Source organism: Helicoverpa zea, chromosome 5 (genome assembly GCF_022581195.2).
Source record: "Helicoverpa zea isolate HzStark_Cry1AcR chromosome 5, ilHelZeax1.1, whole genome shotgun sequence".
In the NCBI taxonomy this organism is placed as follows: Eukaryota; Metazoa; Arthropoda; class Insecta; order Lepidoptera; family Noctuidae; genus Helicoverpa; species Helicoverpa zea.
This window is the reverse complement of record NC_061456.1, coordinates 5,262,013-5,286,681: the sequence shown is the minus strand read 5'-3', so window position 1 is coordinate 5,286,681 and position 24,669 is coordinate 5,262,013. Positions and strand designations below refer to the sequence as shown.

General features: G+C 33.2%; 6 protein-coding genes across 8 annotated transcripts; 3 read left to right on the top strand and 3 right to left on the bottom strand.

The window, feature by feature from the left end:
* Nucleotides 1-103: 103 nt before the first annotated feature.
* On the bottom strand, nt 104-1,646 carry LOC124630259 (probable tRNA N6-adenosine threonylcarbamoyltransferase, mitochondrial). Its single transcript, XM_047164054.1, has one exon. The coding sequence runs from the start codon at nt 1,342-1,344 to the stop codon at nt 106-108; it is 1,239 nt and encodes a 412-aa protein (XP_047020010.1). The 5' UTR covers nt 1,345-1,646; the 3' UTR covers nt 104-105.
* Nucleotides 1,647-1,974: 328 nt separating this feature from the next.
* LOC124630261 (1-acyl-sn-glycerol-3-phosphate acyltransferase gamma-like) lies at nt 1,975-15,833 on the top strand. Its single transcript, XM_047164056.1, has 8 exons — nt 1,975-2,136; nt 2,826-3,042; nt 3,285-3,457; nt 5,884-6,045; nt 7,991-8,191; nt 9,390-9,527; nt 11,161-11,380; nt 12,961-15,833. The coding sequence occupies exons 2-8, from the start codon at nt 2,862-2,864 to the stop codon at nt 13,035-13,037; spliced, it is 1,152 nt and encodes a 383-aa protein (XP_047020012.1). The 5' UTR covers nt 1,975-2,136; nt 2,826-2,861; the 3' UTR covers nt 13,038-15,833.
* Nucleotides 15,834-16,145: 312 nt separating this feature from the next.
* LOC124630266 (gonadal protein gdl) lies at nt 16,146-17,686 on the bottom strand. The gene is made up of 4 exons (XM_047164062.1): nt 17,397-17,686; nt 17,074-17,234; nt 16,675-16,808; nt 16,146-16,299 (listed from the first exon to the last, which is right to left on the bottom strand). The coding sequence occupies exons 1-4, from the start codon at nt 17,477-17,479 to the stop codon at nt 16,168-16,170; spliced, it is 510 nt and encodes a 169-aa protein (XP_047020018.1). The 5' UTR covers nt 17,480-17,686; the 3' UTR covers nt 16,146-16,167.
* A 297-nt stretch (nt 17,687-17,983) lies between these two features.
* LOC124630262 (osteopetrosis-associated transmembrane protein 1) lies at nt 17,984-19,806 on the top strand. 2 transcript variants are annotated; one of them, XM_047164058.1, is made up of 5 exons: nt 17,986-18,205; nt 18,408-18,709; nt 19,041-19,276; nt 19,403-19,574; nt 19,664-19,806. In XM_047164058.1, exons 1-5 carry the CDS (start codon nt 18,093-18,095, stop codon nt 19,711-19,713), a joined length of 873 nt encoding a protein of 290 aa, XP_047020014.1. In that variant the 5' UTR covers nt 17,986-18,092; the 3' UTR covers nt 19,714-19,806. The 2 variants fall into 2 exon arrangements, with proteins under 2 accessions (XP_047020013.1, XP_047020014.1); XM_047164057.1 differs by having other exon boundaries at nt 17,984-18,205; nt 19,403-19,806.
* Nucleotides 19,741-21,128, bottom strand: LOC124630265 (chromatin modification-related protein MEAF6). The gene is made up of 4 exons (XM_047164060.1): nt 20,812-21,128; nt 20,533-20,736; nt 20,408-20,444; nt 19,741-20,322 (listed from the first exon to the last, which is right to left on the bottom strand). Exons 1-4 carry the CDS (start codon nt 20,950-20,952, stop codon nt 19,877-19,879), a joined length of 828 nt encoding a protein of 275 aa, XP_047020016.1. The 5' UTR covers nt 20,953-21,128; the 3' UTR covers nt 19,741-19,876.
* A 208-nt stretch (nt 21,129-21,336) lies between these two features.
* LOC124630264 (peroxisome biogenesis factor 2) lies at nt 21,337-24,552 on the top strand. Of its 2 annotated transcripts, none has more exons than XR_006984408.1 (5): nt 21,337-21,729; nt 21,804-21,932; nt 22,015-22,440; nt 22,579-22,800; nt 23,309-24,552. XR_006984408.1 is itself a non-coding variant. In XM_047164059.1 (5 exons), the coding sequence occupies exons 1-5, from the start codon at nt 21,697-21,699 to the stop codon at nt 23,399-23,401; spliced, it is 852 nt and encodes a 283-aa protein (XP_047020015.1). In that variant the 5' UTR covers nt 21,340-21,696; the 3' UTR covers nt 23,402-24,552. The 2 variants fall into 2 exon arrangements, 1 of the variants encoding a protein (XP_047020015.1); XM_047164059.1 differs by having other exon boundaries at nt 21,340-21,729; nt 21,855-21,932.
* Nucleotides 24,553-24,669: the final 117 nt, after the last annotated feature.

Here is a 24,669-nt window from a genome sequence, read left to right as displayed (position 1 = left end):
AGGTATATTAATATCTGAATTAAAATAAGAAAGGTCAAAGTTGAGTATGCACTCTTAATTTGTGGATCTATTCTACATTTTGGGTCAAAGATATAAAAAAACGTTTCATTTGTACAAAGTTTTTAATCTTGTAACTTTAGTTTGTATATAGGCAGCCTTTACATTTTCTATTAAGTTTTTGCCTAGTGGTGATTCTGGTTCCACTTCTTTTAGGCTGAAATCTGTTCTTATATCACACTGTATCCTTAGTTTCTCTAAGCCATTCCAAGCTATCATAACACCATTATCTGTACATACATTTGGAGGTGGCCGGTAGGCAGTGTAACCCATTTTGCTTCCAATATATTCTATAGATTTAAATATAAAATTATTGCAAGCAACACCTCCAGACACAACTATTACCCTGTTGTCTGGTTTTATCAAATTGTTTTTTTCACAATACTTCATAGCTCTCTCTGTTCTGTGGGCTAAATGCTCTGCAACAGCAAGTTGGAACGCAGCACATAAGTCATATACCTCTGGTATTAATTCATCACCAATTGCATTATGTTCTTCCTCCTTTTTCAATAGTTTGCGCTCCAAGGAGTCTTTGAGCCCACTAAAACTGAAGTTGCAATCTCTATATCTAGCTAAAGGCAAAGGAAATTCAAATAAGTCTTGATTAGTGGATTTCTGTGCTGCCAACTCTACTGCTCGTCCTCCTGATATCTTCGAGTATTCAGGAATGTTTCTTAGTTTCATCCTTCTAGCCACTTTGTCAAAAACCTCACCAGGAGCATTGTCCAGACCTTTGCCTAGTAATTCAAAATCATTGACATCTTTTGCAAGTGATAGTAAGCAATGCCCACCTGATATGAGCAGTACTAAGAAAGGAAACTGGATATCATGGTACATTCTTGCTACCAGTGCATGGGCTTCCATATGATGAATAGGTATTAAAGGTTTTGAATGTATTCTTGAAAGGTACCTAGCATACTTTGCTCCTATTTGAAGGCTTAGAAGTAAACCAGGCCTAGTTGTTACAGCGATTGCATCTACATCTTCAATGGTTATATTGGCTTTTTGTAGGCTGTCTGTTACTGCTTTATCAATATTCATTCGGTGTAACTCATGAGCGACAAGTGGGTTCACCCCGCCGTATCTAGTGTGTACAGCAGTTTGTGAGTACAAACTGTCACTCAATAGTCGGCCTGAACCGTCAATGATGGCACAGCCGGTATCATCACATGATGTTTCGATTCCCAGTATCACAGATTTTTTTGTAAAAGTTATTGTTCTACAGCTGATTGCCTTTGAAACATAAGCTTTAATGGTATTTATAATACGTTTTTGGAGAATTAACATTGTTCTTTTTAACTTAATTTATTGATCAACCTCAACCTTCGAATTTATACTACTAAGATGAATGAATACTACTTTATGTAATAAATATGTAACCTTGAAACCGAGTCCCCTTATTACTATTTCCATGTTATATAGAAACATGATAGATTCTGTAGCATGGCAAAACTTAAGGGTCAAACCAAATTGAAAGACTAAATTTGAAATTTCGCTTTCAATAAAAAAAGGCGGAATGATGAAATACAATATTTTTCGTCGTCGATAAAGAAATTTTAAAATTGCGGCATTTCTTCAGTTCAGTTCAGCGATTTCCACATGATTGTCAATGTCATATTGTCATTTATGTCATTGTCATATGTTGTCACCTGTGTCAGTTTTTTTTTTTCTAATTGGGCAGAGGCAGACCTCTTTACTGCATATATAACCGTATTAGTATATCGAGGCCCAAGTTGTAGAACTTGCCAACAAAATGAAAACCTGTAAAGACTGATGCAGAAACTAAAGAACCTAACCACCTCGGCTCGAAAATTCTTATGCAGAAACCTAACCCAAGTTCTAACTGGTGTTTTGGATTTTTTGAGACATGGCACCTCACTAATTTCGTTAAGTTACGTTTTTTGTAATCTGTGCTTTCTCTCTTTACGAACGAACAAGTTCGCTGTTCACATAGCAACCTTCAATATTTTTATTAAAATTAGCGGTGTTCGGGTAGGAATCGCACGGATTTGTTGTAATTTGTTTACCGAACTGTGTGGTGTCTACCTCTGATATTTTTGTAAAAAAATTATTGACATGGTAAATATTTTTTTATTGTGCTGATAGAATAAACAAAATTCTACTTTCCAAATTGCAATCTGAATCTGCCTTTTCTGTCAATACGATTTTCTAAATTTTATTGCGAATATCATAAATTTAATTGTTTATGTGAACTATAAGTTTATTCCTTGGAATTACCATTTCTACGTGACTAAAAATCTTTTGTGCTTGTGAACCATGTGCTGATTGAAATACAATCACGTTATATTTATGTATGAAGTGAGTAGTTATTTCAAGGACTCGACTTCATTTATTCACATAAAACTGCGTGCTAACTCATTTTATTTAAACTATTATGAGCTTACCTGTTACACAATGTAACTGTGTATTTATTGCACATTGTATTCATAGCAAACTGACAATTATTACATAATGTAACTGTAAAAAGGAAATCTAAAGGGTTTAGGTGGATTGGAAATTATTTTCTCGAATTTTATTAAGTTTTATGTATTCTCTGTTCATCAAATGACAAAACTTATTTCTGTAACAATTGAATCAATGGAAATAACCCTAAAGATTATTTAATAAGAATTTTTCAATTCAATATTTGAACTATTATTTCATATTCCTGAAATATAAATAAAAATGACTGTGTACAACATTGTCTATAATATCTGAATCATGTCTCATGTGTAATTTTAATGATTTTAACTTATTTTTTGTTTTAGATTTCATGACTACAAGAATAAGGTGACACGTTCAAAATGATAAACCTAAATATATTAAAGCAATCTACGATTGTTCATCTATGTTTTGCAATATCTTACTTCACGTCGGGCTTGATTCTGACCTTTATACAAGGTGTTTTATACTTTGGACTCAAGCCGTTCAATAAAACTTTGTATAGAAAGATAAACTATTATCTGTCATATTCATTTTATAGTCGTAAGTATTGGTATATGTATTCTTTATTTAGATAGGAACAATTAACCATTATTGTAATGGAAGAGCCATGGTTGATATAGTAGATTCACTTGCTATTTCATGTTTGATCCTCATTACAAAAAAAGAAAATAACCCACACAAAACATACATTTTAAAAAATGACAAGTCTCTCCATGCAAAAAGAATGGGTTCTGTTTTATGAAATAAATAGACACACTTTATCATACTCATTTTATTTTCAGAATTAGTGTTTATGACAGAATGGTGGTCAAAAACAAAATTATCTATCTACATTAAGAAAGATGAGTACGATAAATATTATGGTAAAGAACATGGGTACCTTATAATGAATCACAGTTATGAAATAGACTGGCTCATGGGATGGCATTTCTGCAACACCATAGGAGTTTTGGGAGTAAGTGTACTTTTGATTTTAAGTATTTACTCAGAACTGCTTACATATTTGATATTCTGCAGCATTTATCTAAGCCATTGTAAAGTGCAGAACTGCTCATGATAATTGTTGCTATAAAGCATTTATAAGAAATCGAAAAAAATGTTGGAATCATTCATTTTATACCACATATAAAATAATTATAAATTGAATGATTTCAACCTTCTTGTGAATAGATAGGTACTGGCTAGTATAACTTAATTCTTTTAAACCTTTATGTGAGTAGGTACTGGCAAGAATAACTTTATAATCTAGCTATGTACCACACATCTCACTAATACTCAGTATCTACATTCTTTAATATAGTAGCCTAGCCTTGACCCTAACATAAAAAGATTGGGTCAGTGACCTACAGTGTCAGAGACTCTATGATAGTAACAGTTCTTTCAATGCTGGATTATTAGGAGGAAAATAACTTAACACACAGCAATCATTTAATAATTTTATTGAATACATATAACACACGTAAATTATTTCATGTACAAACTCGGAAGCATAATTCGTATGTTATTGAGCGTGCAATGTACCAATCGTCGGACTTGAGTCCATCCTATTAGAACAGGCCTTCTTTCCGTTGTTAGTAGAAAATTAATTAGGTCACGCGCTTAGTTTCGCTGTTTCGAAATGCGTATAATAAGTCACATAAAGTACTTTGCACTATGCAATCACATTTATGATAACAGCAATTTTAACTCAATTTACTAGAATGGTCTTCAGACTTGTGATAGTAAATCAAGATAGGTACCTAATGTGTTCATTTTAAGGAAAGATAAACATCGAAGTCACAGCTGGCACGCTGAATCCTGCAAAAATCTCGTAAAAAATACCTTTTATAAAATCTCCAGTTTTTACTGTATTTTTTACAGTTGGTGATAAAAGATTTTCTTAAATAACTTAAGTTAATTATTCTTTTTGTTATGCATAATGGTTTCATTTCGACCTTACCACATGCCAGCACATGATTTATGATCGTTTGAAGCTATTAAAGTAGCTCAATGAGGGTCGTGATATGATGAGAGATTTCTGACTATCAATCGGTTGATTTGGCTTACTTGCTTATCATATCAGCCAATTGCCGCCCACTGCTGACCGTAAGCCTCCCTCAACGAACGTCAGCCATATCTACTTAAGATTATAGTCATTTAATCCATCTAATTATGGCCAAAGGCTGTACTTGGGTACGTTTGGACGTGTACTACACACCTGTCCGTAGAAACATACTTTAGGAACAATATCGGTAATCCTCTTCCATAAAACAGTGATAGTTAATAATCCAAACGTATAATCGCTTAACAAATCCATATCCTGGTTGGTAATATTTTCTCGAAACTACGATCGATCGATGGTCACGGCCATCGTGTCTAAACAAAGATACGTTCAGTTTTACAGAGAATGAAATCTAACAAATTACATATTATCAATGATATCTATGTCGTGTGTATGATAAAAATGTCTGACATAATTAGACATTGCAATCAGTAGTTAATTCGTACTCGTACACTTATTTATAGCTGTGTATATTGCTGCTGAAGAATAATGGGCTAGTGGCATGCTTCAATAAAAAAAAAATTAGAGAAAAACCAGTACCTACATAATATTTAATGTGTAACTTTTTACAAATGTAAATGACGGTACGGAACCCTCAATGCGCGAGCCCGACTCCCACTCAGCTGGCATTTTTGTTGATTTAAGAAAAACAACAATATGGTTCCTAAAATACCTACCTTTGCCTCTGCCAATCTAGGTTCGAAGTCCGTTTCAAACATATTCGAGCAGGTCAAGGCAACAGGACAAAGACCGCAGATAACGACAGTATTATTTTCAGAAAAGGGTTTAATAAAGTTGGATTTATTCAAACACGAATTATAATAATAATTAATGTTTAGATAATATATGGCTTTCCTTAATAGCACTCGTACATGCCCCGTTTGTTAATCGCCAATTTAAATTAATATTATTGCAGTCATGAGTAACCATTTAGAAGGATTTAGAGGCTGCACAAGGCAATTTCAACCAGTGTATTTTTTTGCAAGTGAGTCAATATCAACAGCTAAGAACAATAAGTTACTTATAATGCTTGGACGATCTTAACGAATCGTCTCATCTGTATTCTTATTATTGTGCATGATCTACTTGGTATTTCTCCAAATCCCGACGTGATTGAGTAATTTTATGTTCTCAGAACCTTGGGGACGAAAATACTGTAAACTCGTGTTTAGCTAAAACGTTCAGGCCTTCTTAACATTTTTTGAACTATACTTTGAGAATAGATAAACAGAAAATAGAAAAATCTTTTGTAGGGATCTCTCTTGAAACAACCATTTAAATATAACCGGGTCTATCATTATAATGTCGTTATTTAAATGCATATCTTATCTTTGTTACAGAATTGCAAGGCTTATGCAAAAAAATCCATCCAATACTTACCTCCAATTGGTTGGATGTGGAAATTTTCCGAGTTTGTATTTCTAGAAAGATCCTATGAAAAAGATAAGGAAACTATTAAACATCAGATATCAGAATTGTGTGACTATCCGGATCCTGTATGGGTGAGTTTTATCTTCAAAATTGTGTGTCTAAAGGGTACCTACATGCATACTTATAATCCTGATAAAAAAAATAATCAGAAATTAATCATTGTCAACTTTGTACCTATAATTGAGGTGATCTGTACACTATTTATTTGTTTCATCGATTTTCCATATATTTGTGCGTATTCGTAATTCAGAATCCTATTTTCATATTATTATCACTATGTTTACACACACACAATATTATGACATGGCTACCAGCTTTTCGTGACCTTTTCGGCCAAAGTTATCAGAAATAGGCGGCTATTGTATCCGGTTAATTGTTGACAGTTAAAACAAAATAAACTATTTTGGTCATGAACTTTGTATTTACTGATGAAAGTAAAAATAACAATACTTTTTACTGATAATAAATTTGATGTAAATTAGGTAAAACATGCTTGTTGGTTTAAATGCGAAAATATTGCTGTACGCGTAATTACCTAATTTACAATTCCCGCAGTATCTTAGTTAATAAGTACAGATTTACTTTGATCCAATCCAGCTAACGATTTACCAACTTGAGTAGAGAGTACAGTACCTATATAACTTCCCTGTCTTTATAATCCTCTGAAAACTAAAAAATAAATGATGTACCTCGAAGTCACAATATGAAAAGGTTCAATATCTATGTATTTATAAATCTTGTAAATAAAAATTGCTTCCTTTAGCTGCTACGTTGATTTGCCGCGCAAGATAAGCAATGGAATTTTCCCTAAGCGTGGCATTGACTTAATTTCAAGAATATCATATTTATTTCTGACTGTTATAGTTCGGCCATTCAGAGAATGCGTTCCTGACACGTCGCGATTGAACTGACGACGTAACTTTGCAATGGCGTTGCAGTTACGATAAAAATATTTTTGCTGGTTGTTTACCGTTTTAACAATTGAGGAGCATTAAAACAACATTATTATATCAATAATCAATGAATGTTATAATTTTGTGCCAAACTGAGTGTCAAATAACTTGGTAAACAATATTTTTCTAAATCTATACTGCGCTATTACAAGGTTATGTCAGCGGTTTATATTTTGTAGTGCTGTGCTAAAAATAACAGGCAAGTATCGTAATCTGTTCTTATACAGTTATAATATAAAATAATACGTTTTGATTTTCTTTTTAAGAATTGGAAAATAATGGACTATAAGACTTAATTATAACTTTTATGAAATATAAAAATAAAACTATGACCAAACCGCATTTTTATACTTAGATTAAAAATGGTAACCCCAAATGGCGTTATGGGCCGCCATTTTGTGACGCTAAAACAGTCGTCCGTTGTCGTTTCGTGCGCATAGACCACGTTTTTCAAGTGTTTTCGATCTGTTTTTATTTGATTACCCGGCTTTTGTTAGACCGAGATATCAGGATTGATTCTGTTATTGATAATAATATAATTATACATGTAGGCGAAGATGATGATGAAGACACCACCTCCTCAAGCAAATCGGAGTCTGATTAATATTCTGTTCGCACATTCAATTCAATGTACTTGTAACAAAGAATAAATAAAACAATTTTATTATATGAATATTACCTTTTTTTGGTTTCCACTTAAATAACTAAAATATAAAACAAATGATTCCGCCAATTTAAAACGAAAATAATCTTAAAATAATGCGGCGGTTCATTTTGAAGGAACGGTAACGAACTCAGTGTTATGTTGTGCCCATCACTATATATAGTATAGTCGTGACTAACTGATAGGTGTCAGGAACGCATTCTCTGAACGGCCGAAGTATAGTGGTTTCACCCGCGTTTTGTGGGACCAACTTCATGCACCGTATTATGCACTGATGTATTAAAAGCTACATTACCTACTGCCAAATGACATCAGAATCCCTTCACAGACACAAACTTTCGCCTTTGTAAGATTTGTATGATGTACCGGAGTATAATATTTGTGTTCCTCCTATTCTAGCTACTAATGACCCCCGAAGGAACTCGGTACACAAAAAAGAAGCACGAAGCCTCGTTAAGTTTCGCCAAGGAGAAGAATTTACCTCTTCTGAAACATCACTTAACGCCACGTACCAGAGGTTTTACCACAAGCCTTCAGTTCTTTAGAGGAAAAATACCTGTTATTTACAACATACAGTTGGCCTTCGAGAAGGATAGTAAGGTAAGACGTTTAAGTACATAATAGTAAACGGTAATGATTATTTCGACTAATTGTTAAAAAACTATTTATTTTAAATCACTTTAAATGAAGGCCTTTGAGACTTGGATAGCTCTTAATATTTTAAGCGCTGTTTTGTTGTTTTGATATACCTACATAGGTAAACCTATAATGAGTCGCTATTACCAAATTAACAGTCGTCATCCTTGCATTGCCAAATAATAATCAACTCGGTAATCTTTTATTAATTCTACTAAATTCTGCAACAGACCAAAAAATCGTTTTGATTATAAAACACTTGATAATCCACGTTATGTAATTATTTTGGATAACAAATATGCATCAGTCAAATCGTAACATGGTTTTCGTCTGATCGACATAATAAACCTTTGCCTTTTCTAACCCTTTCAAACTTCAGCCTAATAAACAACGCAGTTCATATCTACTAATATTAATGAACAGTTGCATAACCTGATTGGGACTGGTCAATGTTTAAATAATGTTTTGTCTACTGCGCGACTCATTAAGAACGTCTCAATGTAGACCGCAGATAATAAGTACTATTGTAGTATTATCATATACTATTGCAGTGTTATTGTTTAATTATGATACTGTCAATTATGAGATAATTAAGACATTAAAATTATAAATTTGTGGATTTTCTTGTCGAGGTACTCGTAAAGTGCTTACCTAGATTATGATAGTGGTAGTATGCTAATATTGATTACGGCCCTATTGTGGTTCTAATTATTAATATTATTTAATTCGCAAGGCATTTGTAAATGTACCGCCGATTTGCTTTCCAACGAACTTATACTTCCTAGCTTCTATAATGTTACTTAGATTATCCACCTTCATTGTGGCCTAATAAAAAACTTTGATGGTTGAACGTCAATGCCCAAGTATTCACGTTCAAACCATGATAATGACGCAGTACCTCTTTTTGTAGTGCTCAATTACGGGCCAATGACCAATCTTGACTTAAATCTTACGACCACTGAAAAACATAAAACACATTTTTCATATGGTGTTATTTAAAGAATTTAATCGATGCATATAAGCTGAAATTATATTGTTAAAAAAAATTGGGTGCATTAACACTTCATATTTACAACTGCATAACAAACCTCTTCTCTGTGGTATTAGAACTCTTTGGAAATATGAAATATAAACTTTTTTAAATGATAAAGTGCTTTTGCAGACTCCGCCTACATTAACAAGTCTGCTGTATGGCAAGCCGGTGCACGCCCATTTGTACATCGAGCGGATACCGGTGGAAAATATCCCAGTAGACGAAGCAGAAGCAGCCAAATGGTTGCACGACCTCTTCGTTGTAAAGGTAAAATTGTATAGAATGGGCACTTGATTTAATGGGAAATCAGACTTTATGCACCCTGGTAACTCTTTGGAAGAATCCGTAGCTCGCCAAATGCTATGCCACAGCCCAGGCAGGTGTTAAGCTCCCACATGAACAAATAAAAATTTTCAGCAATTAAAATAATTCGTTTTCAATACCAACCCTCGTAGGGATAAACTTCAAAACAGTAATTTTAGGAATCATCATTGTTCCTAAACGTCCCTGCAATTTAAGTTTTTTTAATCCAGCCATGTGAAATTCTGAATCCGTGCGAGAATGCGGTTGAAACTGCAGGATACAGTTAGTATTAGTACTGGATGTGTCGCCAACGATCTAGACCACACATAAGTTCACATAACACAAGTCAGTGGCCGGCCTTAACTACCGCAATAACACATTTCCGAAACGAGTTCCCGGCTGCCTACCTATGTTGATGAATGCACGCGAGCTTCGCACCTACACATCTAAAAATAGATATTTGTTTTGTACACATGTTATGCAAAGTTTTGTAATTAAACCTTGAATTCAGTGAGGTGCGAGTTAGTTATTACGACATAATTTATTAGACACTTATATATGCGTGAATACAAAAATCTAGAACAGGCAAAATTGTAGTAATCCTTTTTATTGAGAAATAGTGAAATATTGTGAAGGATAACGCAATGGACGCTGTTTATTACATTTAACTTTAAACTAGCGTTTCAGTAATTTCCAGTGTAAATATGATATCATTGCGACAGAAATGGTATTTCCACCATAGTACCATTCTTACCATCGTAAACGATTATCATTGTTGCAAATGTGCGATTCAAAATAAATGTTATGCTGATATCCAGTTTCATTAGTATTCAATGCAACTTAGTATGCTATTGCGTCTCTATTATAGCATAGGACCACGTGCCAAATATGCACTCAAATATTTTATGTAGGTACCAATAGATGCTAGCTTAGGTGCGCAGGTATGTTGGTTGTTACCTAAATGCGTCAATCTGAGGACCGGGCGATAGGTCACAGGTCAGCGTATGCCTAATTTAATTAAGAGAAAAACAAAATTGTTTGCTACCCTAAAGGCTCCGAAACTTCTGAACCAAAATTCGATCACTATTAGGAGGCTAGACTATCCCCTAGGTAGGTAACAGGCTATATTTTGTCCCGGCCTGGGAATAGTTCTGTTTTTGAAACAGCGGGGGAACAGCTAACGTAGGTAGGTAAAACCGATCTGATGTATCCTATGATCATTAAATGAATAGGTACTCTTATTTCGCGCGGTGTCACCAGTCAATCACGCTCACCAGTTTCGCAGGATCTTATTTCGTTAATAAATGCAAGCAGCCAATGACCTGTCTACCTGCCTACCTTTTTTTGGCATTTAATCTAAATCGGTTCATTGGTTGCAGTCTTGCCTTTAGCACCAATTTTAGTGATTAATTTTTATTTCAAGAGGAAACATTTTGTTGTTTTACTCTAAAGGTTTCAAAACTACTGAACGAATTTGAAAAATTCTTGCACTGTTAGGAAGAGACTATTCTCGAGTAACATGGGCCATGTTTTGTCTGGTGTGAAGGTGCGAAAAGCTAGTCTTTTCTCACTCAGATAAATAATACTTTAATTCCAGGACAAAATGCAAGATTCGTTCTTCAATACCGGTGACTTTTTCACGGAATCTGGAGTTGAACGAACGGAGCCGTTCACCGTTCCTCCGCCCATCTGGTCTCTGGTGAATGCGCTCGGCTGGGCAGTCGTCACTCTCACTCCGATGCTCTATTACTTGCTCGGTCTTTTGTTCAGCGGAAAACTCCTTTATTTCTCCATTGCCTGCGCTATATTTGGAGCATGTAAGTATATCATATATTTTTTTAAAAATAAGATTTTTTTTCTTGAAAAGAAATACCAAAACAAAATTACTCTTCAAAGGGTCTAGATATAACTACAATGCAATGTATGTTCATGACAGAAATGCCTCTTCACGAAAGGACTATTGATGTCATTCGACCTGTGTCACCTCATATTCCATTCAATTTTGACCTTTGAACAAATTGTATGTAAGATGTGAAATTGAGGGGTGGATTGAAAGTCAATAACACTAGTTTACAGTACATTTGTTGCCGGGATTTTTTAAGCTGTTGTTGACTACTCATATTTAACCATATTTAAAACTATTAGTAGTTTTTTTTTATCAGCTCTAGTTTTTGAGATTCAGCTAAGTGCGGTTTAAAGAGAAAAAACGTGGATTTACCTTAAAGAATATTTGTTTAAAAATTATATTAATTGTTAAGTTCCAAAAAACTTGGCTTTAAAGCTCTTCTCTTATGTGTAGACTTTGGGAAATGGCGTATCAGAGACCAGCAATAGTCAGACATCATATTTACATCCCAGAAACCCTGATAACGTTCTTCCATGACACGTTAATCTTGATGCATACGTTCTCCCCTGCTCTTCGCTCATATCTCCTAAATTTTCTGGAAATCTGTCCAGATGACTGAAGAGGAAGTGACTTTATGCTCAAATTGCATCCCATACCTCTTATTTGTAAAAGCAGGTCTTCGACAAGTTCAACATAATTTTCATTATAATTTTTCAAAATTCAATATAATTTTTATTCTCTGAAAGTTCAGGTGAATGCTACACTCTTCGCTAAACACATGTTCTACTTCGGTTTTGCCATTTAGCTCGATTTTTGGTGTTTAAGCTGTTTATGTTCACGCTGCAAAAGTAAGAGCCGTCGAGATGATTTTTCGATTCTTTCCAAATAGTTGGTGTTTTAAGTTGAAAAGTACTTCTTTTACCACTTTTCCATAATCTTAAATATTCAACGCACGATTTACAAACACAATCAGGAGCCCAAGATTTGTCATTTTTATCTAACAACATTCCAAAATATAAAAAATAAGTATTTTTAAGCGTCTCTGATGACATTTCTACTCTTCTCAAACACATATTCTCCACATAAGTAACAAACATGGTTTGGATTGTTCAAACAACGCCTCCTTGAACTACTCGTGTTGTAAAAACTTCACATATTTGTATAATTACAATAAAATACGTACTTCAGCGACTGAAAAAGGTTCAGAAAAGAGAAAGTCAATAACAAGTAAAGTCGAGCTACAAAAAAATTTTTGCGGGTGTAATTAATAAAAACTAAACATAAGTGAATGTTACCAGCCATTAAATCCACGGCAACAGGCAAAAAGTTTGATTTTGTAAACTAGTGTAATAAATTAAACAAGCAATGACGTTGTTTACTCAACTTTACAAATAGCAGCCGTTTACAAGTATGGCTTAGTGGCTTGTTCCTTGAACATTTTATTATTATGCCTTGACGGCCCTGATTTGACTTATTTACTCAGCGTTAAAGTCGATAAATAACGTGTCTGTGCACTGTGCATGAAATTTAAAAAATTAATGTTTGTTTCAGTCTTCATCCTCCTTCAAAAATCTATCGGAATGTCTAAAATCAGTCAAGGATCTTCCTACGGAACAGAAAAGAAGTAACTTACCTGTTGCAGTATTCATTCTTTTACATTGTATTCTACACCTAAAACCTGTACTGTATACTATATTTTATATTAAAAGAATACAAACTAGATCATGTAGTTACATACATTGTATGTACCATCCTGTTCTGTTTATAAATAAACATAGCAAATACTTGGCTGAAAATACTATAAATAAATGATGGAATGAGCAAAAGGTGTATTGTGTGTATTGAAATGTTGAAGTTGTACTTTAGTGTATGATTTATTGTTTAATATGTAAAAATCATCATAAAAGAAGCTGCTAATTTTTGATACGAAAATATTGAAGACTACTGCATTGTTTAATTTGTTACGAAGTATTACTGTGACTGTTCAGTTTATTTATTGTTATTTTGTTACATGAATATTCTTTTGACATGTGTAGATACGATAAGCGTATGTCTCGATATGTTGTATTTTCTGCGCAATGCTCTTTTATCTGTTATTATGTAAAGTTTAAATTATATACCTAATAATATATTAATTTATAACAACGATACCGCTAATCTGAAGAAGTTAAATAATCGATAAATGTAAAGTCTTAGATTACTCATTACATGATTATCTTATTTCTACCGTGTTACTATCGGAATTGAACCGATTAAATTATTACTATGGATAAATTTAGGACTGAACTAAGCGAAAATTATAGTAGTGATTTAAAAATAGACCAAGATGAAATTATTACAAACTAAAATGCGTTCCGTATTTTCTATTTTTATAAAAAAAAATCATTTGGATATCGTTAAATTTCTATTTCTCTTTGATAAAATCATGTAAGTATATTATATATTATCCTTAAAATCCGTGGTGAAGGTACCGATTTGATTTCTAGAGTAGTGAACATCTAAGAGGTGCATTGGTCTTATTAGATATAGTTTGAGTAAAATTATGTACCTAACTATTGAATTGAAAATGTTAAAATTACATTATTTTGTAGGAACTGTCGTGTAGGTATACAAGATACAAGATAAACTGTTAAAAACTACAAAATTATAGTTTTGACAGCATGAAATGTACGCCACAAATGAACTCAATTTTGTGGTTCTAAAAGGACTAACAAAATTTTGCAAAGACTTTTTAACTAATTTTGTTTGTAACTTTCAACAGAAATCCTAAATTAAATATTCTTCAGTAGATAGTCAAGGATAATTAAATATTTATGCACAAAATATACATTCAACAAAGCACAAAATGTTGTAAACTTTAGATTGTACGTGCTATTTTGTTTTTTTTTTTCTTTAAGTGTGAAAGTGTTTTAAGATTTATGTTTTTTTACTACGATATTGTGTAATGCCTTGAAATTTTTGAAATGTAATTATAAATAGAACGAGAGTGGGGGTAACAGATATAATGCAAAACTTGTTTTCAATAACAGCAAATTATAACTTTTTATGAGTACATAAACAAATATTGTATTGAAACTAAAAATAATAATTATAATCTCGAAATTGCTCCGTGATGAAATATTACCTTCTTATTTCTTTTTAATTGAATATGTAATGCGTGATTAAAAGTAATGACTCATAACTTAATGTCGCGATAGAATTCGATTCCCCCAAAATACTTATGAAGCCACATTCTCGTTAACTAGCTCCACTAGTTTGTATTCAACGAATTTTCTAACAATTCAAAATATTTTGATTTGGCTTGTAACATTGAAAATAAACTATGGAATATTTGTTTCATAGTTTCTCATTAGGGAATCGAACTACGAAGGTTAAAACGAACCCTAATGTCTTTTAGAAGTATTTATAATTTAACTCTAAATCCTACAGGTAATACTGATATTTTTGATATGTCTGATGTACTTTTGATTTGTAAACTTATTACAAGATACCTTGACCTACATTGGCACCTTGTAAAAAACTGTCGTTATCATGAGTGTTATCTGAGATGAAAATCAGGTATTATTTTCTAGTAATAACCAGAACAAGATAAGCAAGCCTACTCTACTTTTATATACTAACGTTTTTTCAGTATAATTGCATTTATTAGATATAGTGTAAGTATTATGGTCTCGATATTGCTATTTTTCAGAGGATATAATGCACAAAGATATTAAAATATTGCATTGTTACAAATATATAGTAGAAGTAGATGTAGGTGGCTCCCAGGAATGCGCTTAAGTTGACAATGATGTGATAGAGACAGTTATTGTTACATTTACAAGATGCTTATGTTGTCAAAAATCCTACTCAATAGGCGTATTAAAATTAGTGATTCTGATTATTTCAGTCTATTCGATTAGCAATAAATATTGGACGCCATGTTTGCAAAAAATATATAAAAAGATAGAGCGTGGGGGTTTGTGACGTCACGGCTCTGTGTCCAATATTTTTTGGTCGTAAAATGATGAGTAAATACGTCTTTGTTAACAGGCCTATTGATGAGGTACATACTAGACGAAGAGGCTGCTTTGCTTCTATAGTTTAACATAGGTATCTTATAGTTTGGATTAGAAATCGATTTAAAGTCGTATGTGATTAAAAATACTGCTGTCGCTAGCGTTTATGATGAATGGGCAATGTTACAACAAAAAGTGGTTGGTCAGAAATATACTGATCTACACACATGCGACTTTACATACTTGTGATATGCCAAATTGACACGATTCATAGTTCTACGAACATAGCACAATACTGTGTTAATTATTATAGACTTGTACGGTTGATCGATTGAGTATCTACGGTTGATTAATTTCATTTCAATAGATAACATAGATGTTGTAACTTTGTACGTATGTTTATTATTATTAAACTTGTACTACTTATCTCACTGTTTTATTTTTATCCGTACTTAATATTATAAAGAGGAAAACTGTTTGTTTGTAATGGATAAACTCAAAATCTACGGGACCGATTTTAAATATTCTTTCACCATTAGAATCTGCGAGTAACATAGGCTATATTTTATCCCGGTGCGGGCAGTAGCTCCCATGGGACGCGGGTGAAACCGCGGGAAAACGGCTAGTCGTAGATATTAGAAACTGTTTAAAACTGTTTGACTATATACATGAGAAATTTTCTAAAGGAGATTGATCAGATCACACAATGATAAGTGATTTTGAAATAAAAGATTTACATAAATAACATTTTCTTTATTTCCTATATTTCCATATTACTTAGTCTGAGTATAAAATCAAGGAGATACATTTGTACCTTAACTTCTATGGGCTTATTGGTTACAAAAAAGCCTGGGACACCAGCCTTTTCTAAAGTTACTTGCTGGTCACTGACCTGTAACAAAACAGTTATGTTTTCCTCTTTGTTATTTATTTGTGTGGAGTGGATAGTTATAATGATCAAGTTATCTGTTACCAACTTTTGACAGAAAAATGAGTTTATTATTGACTAGTTGCTTTCTGGGGGGTTCAGTACAGGAACTTCTTAAGTTTCCAGACGAAACAGTACAGGATAACAGTATTTCCCCACTATTTAATGTGTTATTATACATATAAACCTTCCTCTTTAATCACTATCTATTAAAATAAACTGTATGAAAATCGGTTGTGTAGTTTTGAAGATTTAAGCATACAAAGGAACATAGGGACAGAAAAAGCGACTTTGTTTTATACTATGTAGTGATATTAATATAGAAAGATTCTAACTTACTTTTTGGTCTAATTGGAGAACTAATTTCATATCAGTTTGCCTCAGCTCTTCCCTGTGTCTTGATAATAATATTGCTTTCTGAAGACTTTGTTGATCTGCTGCTGGAGTATTATTCATCATAGTTTGAATTTCCACTGGAATATTATAATGGGCAGTCAGTTAACATTGTAGCTTGCAAGAATGTTGATTTACTTTTTTAATTTGTCACAATGTGTTTTATGTCCTCTTATATTACTAACTTCTCCACTCAGAGACATTTAATAGTTACTTAAGCCATTCCTTAGTGAAGGTTTTGTATGATATTCTGTCACTAAGGAGTGACTTAAGTAATCATTAAATGTCTCTGAGTGGGGAGGTTAGTACTAAATAATGAACAGTATTTAACAAAATATTTCTTACTATTGTGTTTGTTGATAATTTGTTGCCGTTGTTGGAATAAATGTTTCTCTGTTACATGCTGGATTTCCATAAGACCTTTCACTATTTCAAAAACTGTTTCATTAAGGAGGCAGTTTGCTAAGCCAGAAAGTAACTCAATTGGTACTCTCATTTGGTATTTGCTGGAATGAAAATGTATTATCCTTATTATACGATTACGAAAGTAGTTCTGCCTACCTTTCAAGCGTTTACGCCAAAACTAGCACAGCGATTTATAAGGATTTTGGTACACAGTCTAGAGACGAAGGTGGTCAAATCATATGCTACTTATCGGATCTACTTACGGAGGTAATTCACGTGCCATATCTTGCAGCTGTTCCAGTAAAAAATACAGCTTTCTTTGTAAAGCTTCAGGAGTGGGATCCATGATTGAGGAACCTCTGTTTGATACTTTCCAAATTAATGTTTATTTACATAATACTAAGATGTTATCTGAGAACTGCAAAATGATAGAGATTACTGTACGCTTACAAATATTTACTCAATACAATAGCTAAGCAAGAATTGGTGAATTACTGCTTATTATTGAAAACAAAATAAAATATTATGACCTTGACCTATTGTCAAAACACTGCTGACAGTGGCATTGACATTGACAATCAATGAGAGACGTAATAGTGCATTAAAAAACCGTAAAAATTGCAATCCAACCGTAAAAACTAAGGAATTTAATAACCAGGCAGTTAGACTATGTATTGTCGTTAAAACTTATGATTGTAAATATATATGATTTTAATGTGATAAATGATGTGTATCACATGATAATAATAAAGAAAATCGTGTAAAAATTGGTTAATCTGTGCTGCTACTAGTGAAAATTATGAAAATACAATTTTCTATTTGACAATGACAAGTGACTGACGCATTCATTGTTGATTTTGTGCTTGACATTTTGGAACGTAATGTAAAAATTGAGCAATTGTATCGAAGAAAATAAAAATAAAAACTGTGATTTTTTAAAGCTTAAGTGTTTTGTAGACATGTTAGCCAAAATGAGTAATTATTATTGTGCATTCTTATTGCTGTTCTTAAACTTAAACGTTTTAAAAGCAGATGTGTCGAACAAAGAATCAGAACATATTGACCTATTGCTGTAAGTTATTTTATATCTTATACTCTATTTGAGTGTGTTGAGGAGGTCAGATAGGCAGTCGCTTCTTGTAAAGCACTGGTACTCAGCTGAATCCGGTTAAACTGGAAGCCGACCCCAACATGATTGGGAAAAGGCTCGGAGGATGATGACTCTATTTGAGTGTGTAATTTTAATTTAATGACAAATATCTTGATATTTACAGAACTAGAACTGGAGCTGGCTATTTGTCACCATTCCCTGATAATTGCTCTTTAATATTGAATGATTTTGCTGATTATGCTGCAAACTTAACAAAGTGTTCCATACTAAATGCTAGACCTATAAGGATATGTGAAAAGTGTATAGAGCCGTATATGAACTTCCACAACAAGTATCAAGAGTTAATGACCATAGTTGTGAATGGAACCTCTTGCAAGTCCATTTTCATATCCCATGATAGACTGGATGCAATATTAGAGTATCATGATAATATTCTAAGTATTTGGAACAAAGCTCATTGCTCTGGTATGTATTATGCTTCAGATGCGTCATAAATATTTATTTACTAACTAATTAATTAATGCAATGGCAAATGAGAAGGTAAACATGAAATTAAAATTAACAATGTTATTGAAATAGTGACACATTTTGCTTTAAAGTGAATTAATTATGGAGAATTTTGTTGAAAAAGAAAAAAATAAATTATCCAGAAGTTTTGAAATAGGTATACTTATGTATTCAAGACCCTTTTATATTACATACATTATATATTTGAACCCTTTTGAGTACCTATTACAATTATTTTTAATATAAAATCTGCACGTAAGATGACCCACTAACCATATATTTTTTGCAGATTGTTACAATTGGACCACTCCAGTGCCAGTTTTATCAAATGAAACAATACACTTCAATCAGTTGTTTAATGAAACCATAAACTGTATAGTAAAGTACATAAATCCTTCTTCAAATGACACTCAGATTGTCTGTGATAATTGCATGCAGTCCTACCTTAAGTTGGATAGTTTTTATAAAACACTCAGTGCAGATTCAATTGGAACAGACAGCATTTGTATGGATATAGTTGACTCGGTAAGTTATTACATTAATAACTCTATTCATATTTTTACTTAAAAGAACATAGTGAAGCAAAAGAATTTCAGGTATCAACAATCATAACAAGTTTGTTGAAGTTCTACTAAAATGAAATATTTTCAGATGAATGCTACGCGGTCTGTGTGGAGTAAAAGTTTGAACTGTTGTAAAATAAGAAGAACTCCTGAAGTCATATTTTTGGTTTGCACTGGCATTATATCAGTGTTACCAATATTTTATTATTTAGTTCTAAGATTCTGCAGTCCAATGAGAGACTTGCCAAATGTGTTGAAGCGTAAGTATTTAAGCAGATCCTATTCTACCTACTACCTATTTATTGATGTTAAAAAGTCACGTGTAGTAATATTTATTCCATCATTTCAGAATCAAGATTCAAGCAGACCATACTACGATCATTAGGACGAACAAATTGAAGGCTGTTAAATAAAATAAAAGTCTTATTGTAACAAGTAACACATTATGTATTTACAAATTGACCAAAGAAATAAAAACTATTTTTGATAAAATTGGGTCTAACTGATAAGTACGGGCATTGTAGGCACATAAAAACAGGCTTAAGTCGCTAATGTGTATTTATTACCGATGTCTTGCTTTCTTATTGTTATTTTTCTTCATACTATTACTATTACTTGTACTACTGGTAGACATTTTGTGTTTTAGAGAGTTTGGTATCATATCTCCTTTGTTCATCAAACTCATACTTGAGTCCTTGTCCTTGGGAGTGCTAGGTCTGCTGTCTAGGCCTACAGCTGACAACATTTTGCTGTCACTGCCAAAAGCTTTTTGTAGCATACCTGAAGAGGTAGCTATCTTTTGAGTCAAACTTTGTTTTGTTTGGGAATGGTTTATAACTTTTTCAATACCACCATTTGTATGCTGTTTTCCAGAAGGCTTGGACGCTATACTCTCAGTAGAACCATGTATGGTGGTATGGTTCAGACTGCTAACATTGAGTCCAGAGCTGATTTGTGTATCTGATGAGTCTTCATTTGTTTGAGATTCAGTCTCACTGTTTCTTTCATCTAGAAAGTAAACACAATTTTAAGTCAGTATTATAATTTGCATCCTTACACAAACTAATATAAACACTGTGTATCCAACACTTACTTTTAGCTTCAGCAGGATCCACAAGACCACTAACAGCCTAAAATATAAAAAGATATTGTAAAAAAGGGTTTAAATTGCAATATTATATAAGTTATAGTTGTACTCAGTTTTTGTTTACAACTTACAGCCATTGACGTAATACTGGATTTGGAAAATAAACGTTCAGCCTCTTTGAACTTTCTGTTACGTTTATCTGCCTTGGAATTTGTGCTTTTGTTAGTGGTCAGGTATCTGTCCCACCCTCTTATAATATTTCCATAAAGCTGAGTATCTTCTAAATATGAGCCTTCAAAGGCATATATTTGGCGTTCCAAGTTAGCCAGAGTCTCCTGGAACATATAAATAATTAGTTTAGCCATGTTGACTGACATAAATTACACAGTTTGTTCGTTTTATTTACTTACAGCCACTTCGGCCTTTCTTTTGACTAATTCCGCCAATTCCGCTCTTGTGTCAGCCACTGACGACTGTTTAGACGCCATGTTGTTTCTTTTTGCTTGTACGGTTTGGGTTTCGTTGTCGGGGGTTTGTGGTGAAACAACCATGTCGTTAGTTGAATTTGTCTTACTTTAAATATCCATTATTTAACAACTATATACGAGGTAGTACGTTTGTAATATAAAAATAACACTAATCGAAAGATAAATGCTGAAAATGTTTCAATCAATACGCACAATGACGCGCTCGCTTTGTTTCAAGGAATGACACTGACAGCTTGTTTTGTTTGATGTTTGTCACATTATGAAGTTTTGTCTATGACATCAGAGTTGTTCCTCTTCACTATCCCACCAATTTATAATTTTGCGCGTATGCAAGTGCGTGTGTATGCTTTTAATGAATTAACTCAAAAAAGTACCATACTGATTTAAAATAATCTTTAGGCTGTTATTTTATTCCGATACGGGAAGAAGTTCTCCAGGACGCGGGTATAACAGCTACTTAAGATAGGCTGCGGCTGATAATGTTAATGGATCGTCTAGTAAGCGCCTAAGAATTTACAAAAAAAAGCCAGACATTCTGTCTGATTGACTCGATGGATTGACTGACTTCAGTAAAAGACAAAAGTGTCAAAATCAGAATTTCAGATGTTGACGAAGCGAAGTTGTTTATAAAATAAACTCATATCTTGTTAAGAATACTTTAATTCCGCCAATTTCAGCTGATAAGTTACTAACTATCTCACTGCTGGTAACTATCTCATAGTTCGATAACTCGTCCTAATGGTTGGACTGTATGAATCAAAAGCTGGAAGTTATTTAACAACTGTTATTTTCTATCATAACTGAATAATGTCTGTGAATTATATTCCTAGAGTAACACAGGTGAGCCCATAAATATAAACTTTATTTATGTGTAAATGAACTAATACTGGATATAAATTAACACCTTTGCTCAGTTAGGGGCTGGTTAGAGGAGAATTTCATCAGCGACTTGCTTTATTTGCCAGTTAGATGCTGTGCAGTTGGACAATCAACTTGAAGAACTTTTCAAGCAGTTGGTTTTTCAAGCAACAAAATTCATAGAGGTTGGTAAATGTAATTTATTAGTTTCTATTCCTTTAAAATTAATGATATGCTTTTTCAGACTACTTATACTTTTCTTTTCAGCCCCAGTATGTTCAACCTATTCTGCCCGAGTTGGAACTTTTGATAAGAACATGGATTTTTAAATATTCTGTGTATGACCAAAAGAGTACCTTTGGGCAACAGATGCTCTCATTGAATTATAAATCAGATAATTTTGCTAGAAGTAAACTATTCTGGTATTATGGTTACAATGTTGGGCTGAAGTATCTTAGAGAAAGAGCAATCTACAGTTTTACTTCCAACACAAAAGTTCAGAATTTTATTAATAAATTAGAAACTTTTCAATTGATTGGTGAAATACTGAACTTCTGTAGATTCATACAGACTGGCAAATATCCACTGCTCATAGATTTTATATTGGGCATTGAGTTGTCTGCTGAGAAGTTGACTAGAGAAGACCTAACTGATTTCTCTTGGACTAGAGAACTTTTGTGGCATAATTTTATTGTAAGTATTGTGTATCAGTACACAATAAATAATTATTTCTTTATATATAGGTAATTTATGCTATATCTTCACATAAGAATATTTACTTAGTATTGGGTTAATGCACCAAAAGTAAAATTATTAATATTCTGTTTGCAGGAATTAATAGGCACATCAATAGCATTGATCAACATCTTTGGAGTAAGAAGTAAACTATCAAACTTACTGAAGTATGTGTGGTGGCGACAACATGTCCGATCAACAGCCAGTACTATGGAGGCTGTGATGACATTACAGACAGTCTGTGCTTGCTGTAACAATAAGCCAGTGCTACCTCACACTTTGGGCTGCAGCCACATATTTTGTTACTATTGTATAATGGTAAGTTTATTACTGGTACACCTAAAGTTCGAAGTGCGGCTATATGTAGGCTTAACCAGCTAAAGCTAGGGGGTAACCTATTCTTTGTTGGTTAAGCTTTTTGGTTCAGATAAGCAATTTGGTTTTGTTTTGAGATTTTTTCTGATTTGATATGTATTTAAAAATGAAAGACAATGTTTATGTGAAATTTTCATACTCCTATGTACTTTGTTATGTATTCTACTCCCTTATGTATACTCCCTTGTATTCCTCAATTCTACTAACTACTATGTACTTCCTTATGTACATTGTTATATACTTCCCATAAGTACTGCCCTATGTATTTCCTTTGTGTCAAAGAGTAATAATTATAAAGCTTCCCTCTGAAATATCTGATTGGATTAGGTATAATACTAGGATAATAAATTTATTATAACAGATATCAGATCAATATTATCAAAATACATACTTTTTATCACCTGTTTGGATATTGGATGTTTTATGGATAATTATATTGTTTATTTTTCAGGCGAACAAAACTGCAGATCAAGACTATTCTTGCCCAAAATGCTATTTTAATGGAAGAGAAATCAACAAACTTATAATGCCTGGCCATCAATAAATGCGTACTAAGTAAATATTAATGGGAAACGTGGTACTGTGAACTGTGGCTGTGTACTTTTAAAAGTTTCATTGAGTGTCGTAAAAGCGTCTATGGTTTAAAAAAGGTTGCCTTTGTCATTGAGTATTTGTTTTGTATATTGATTTGAATTACGAATCCAAAATTCTATTTAATAAAATCTAATCGATCAGGATATATTTGATTGGTTCGTAGTTCGAATCATTTTTTTTTCAAAAGTGTTAAAGTTCGTAGTGAATTTGTCTGAAACAAGACTTGGCACACGCTTCGAATTTATTCGAGACTTTCCTAATATCTTACGTAGTTCTTAATTCTTTTGTATAGAACATAACATTTTGTCCCTTACTATGCCAACCAAAAAAAAATCCAACCTTTCGCGAGTTAGCCGAGATGCGAAAAGGATGAGACTTAATAGGTCTCAGGAATCAGAAGAAGATCGTGAAGTGCGGTTATCTATCAACCGAGAGAACATTGCTCTGTCACGTGCATCTGAAACTTTTACTGAGAGGTGCAAACGCTTAAGTTTGCTAAGAATTCGAGCCGCGACTTTGCGCTCTCGGGAGAGCACTAAGCAACGCGAGCGACGGCTTGCAGCTGATCGAGATAGGCACACCCTCTCGCGCTATTCAGAGACTTTTATCGAAAGGGAGTTACGTTTAAGTTCGCAAAGAACTCGAGCCGCGGCTCGGCGCTCGCAAGAGAGTATCGAAGAACGTGAAGCACGTTTAGCCTCCGACCGACAGCGTCGTGCCCTCTCGCGCCAATCCGAATCTCTTTCACAAAGAGGACAACGATTATCAATAGCTAGAAATAACTGTGTGGAGGCCCGATTAAGCTATGAAAGTTATCTAGCATCTGAAAGAGAAAGAATAGTTGAGCTAAGACGAAGAGAAACAGAGGATCAGTCTAGCCTATTCATTGAACGAACCCCATACCATATTGACAGAGACCCGATTGGCCTCATAGACACGAATAGCAGTGCAGATGAGTCTGTGGAATATGGCGGAACAATTAAATAAAAATTAAAGTTAAGGGGTGTTGTTAATTTTTTAGGTGTAATGGTACTTTTTAGAATTAAGCAAAATATTGTAAAATTATGTACAAAGAAATAAACGGTGGATTGATTGATTGAATAAATATTTTTTATTCCATGTTTAATAAATTGTTTAATTGGACCAAAATAATGTAGGTAAAAGACATTTTTTTCACAATATGTATATTATACAAAGCCTTTTGTGGTAACAAATCCC

Excerpts from the sequence above, each read along its gene's own strand:
- LOC124630265 (XM_047164060.1), bottom strand. The coding sequence starts at position 20,952 with ATGGTTGTTTCACCACAAACCCCCGACAACGAAACCCAAACCGTACAA. Across the intron at positions 20,737-20,811 it reads AAAGAAAGGCCGAAGTGGCT|GAGACTCTGGCTAACTTGGA; the intron begins GTAAGTAAATAA and ends TATATGTTCCAG. Across the intron at positions 20,323-20,407 it reads GGATCCTGCTGAAGCTAAAA|ATGAAAGAAACAGTGAGACT; the intron begins GTAAGTGTTGGA and ends TTTACTTTCTAG.
- LOC124630259 (XM_047164054.1), bottom strand. The coding sequence starts at position 1,344 with ATGTTAATTCTCCAAAAACGTATTATAAATACCATTAAAGCTTATGTT.
- LOC124630266 (XM_047164062.1), bottom strand. The coding sequence starts at position 17,479 with ATGGATCCCACTCCTGAAGCTTTACAAAGAAAGCTGTATTTTTTACTG. Across the intron at positions 17,235-17,396 it reads ATGGCACGTGAATTACCTCC|CAAATACCAAATGAGAGTAC; the intron begins GTAAGTAGATCC and ends TTTTCATTCCAG. Across the intron at positions 16,300-16,674 it reads TTCTCCAATTAGACCAAAAA|GTCAGTGACCAGCAAGTAAC; the intron begins GTAAGTTAGAAT and ends GTTTTGTTACAG.
- LOC124630262 (XM_047164057.1), top strand. The coding sequence starts at position 18,093 with ATGTTAGCCAAAATGAGTAATTATTATTGTGCATTCTTATTGCTGTTC. Across the intron at positions 18,206-18,407 it reads GAACATATTGACCTATTGCT|AACTAGAACTGGAGCTGGCT; the intron begins GTAAGTTATTTT and ends TGATATTTACAG. Across the intron at positions 19,277-19,402 it reads GTATGGATATAGTTGACTCG|ATGAATGCTACGCGGTCTGT; the intron begins GTAAGTTATTAC and ends AAATATTTTCAG.
- LOC124630264 (XM_047164059.1), top strand. The coding sequence starts at position 21,697 with ATGTCTGTGAATTATATTCCTAGAGTAACACAG. Across the intron at positions 21,730-21,854 it reads ATATTCCTAGAGTAACACAG|TTAGATGCTGTGCAGTTGGA; the intron begins GTGAGCCCATAA and ends TTTATTTGCCAG. Across the intron at positions 21,933-22,014 it reads AAGCAACAAAATTCATAGAG|CCCCAGTATGTTCAACCTAT; the intron begins GTTGGTAAATGT and ends TTTTCTTTTCAG.
- LOC124630261 (XM_047164056.1), top strand. The coding sequence starts at position 2,862 with ATGATAAACCTAAATATATTAAAGCAATCTACGATTGTTCATCTATGT. Across the intron at positions 3,043-3,284 it reads GTCATATTCATTTTATAGTC|AATTAGTGTTTATGACAGAA; the intron begins GTAAGTATTGGT and ends TTTTATTTTCAG. Across the intron at positions 6,046-7,990 it reads ACTATCCGGATCCTGTATGG|CTACTAATGACCCCCGAAGG; the intron begins GTGAGTTTTATC and ends CTCCTATTCTAG.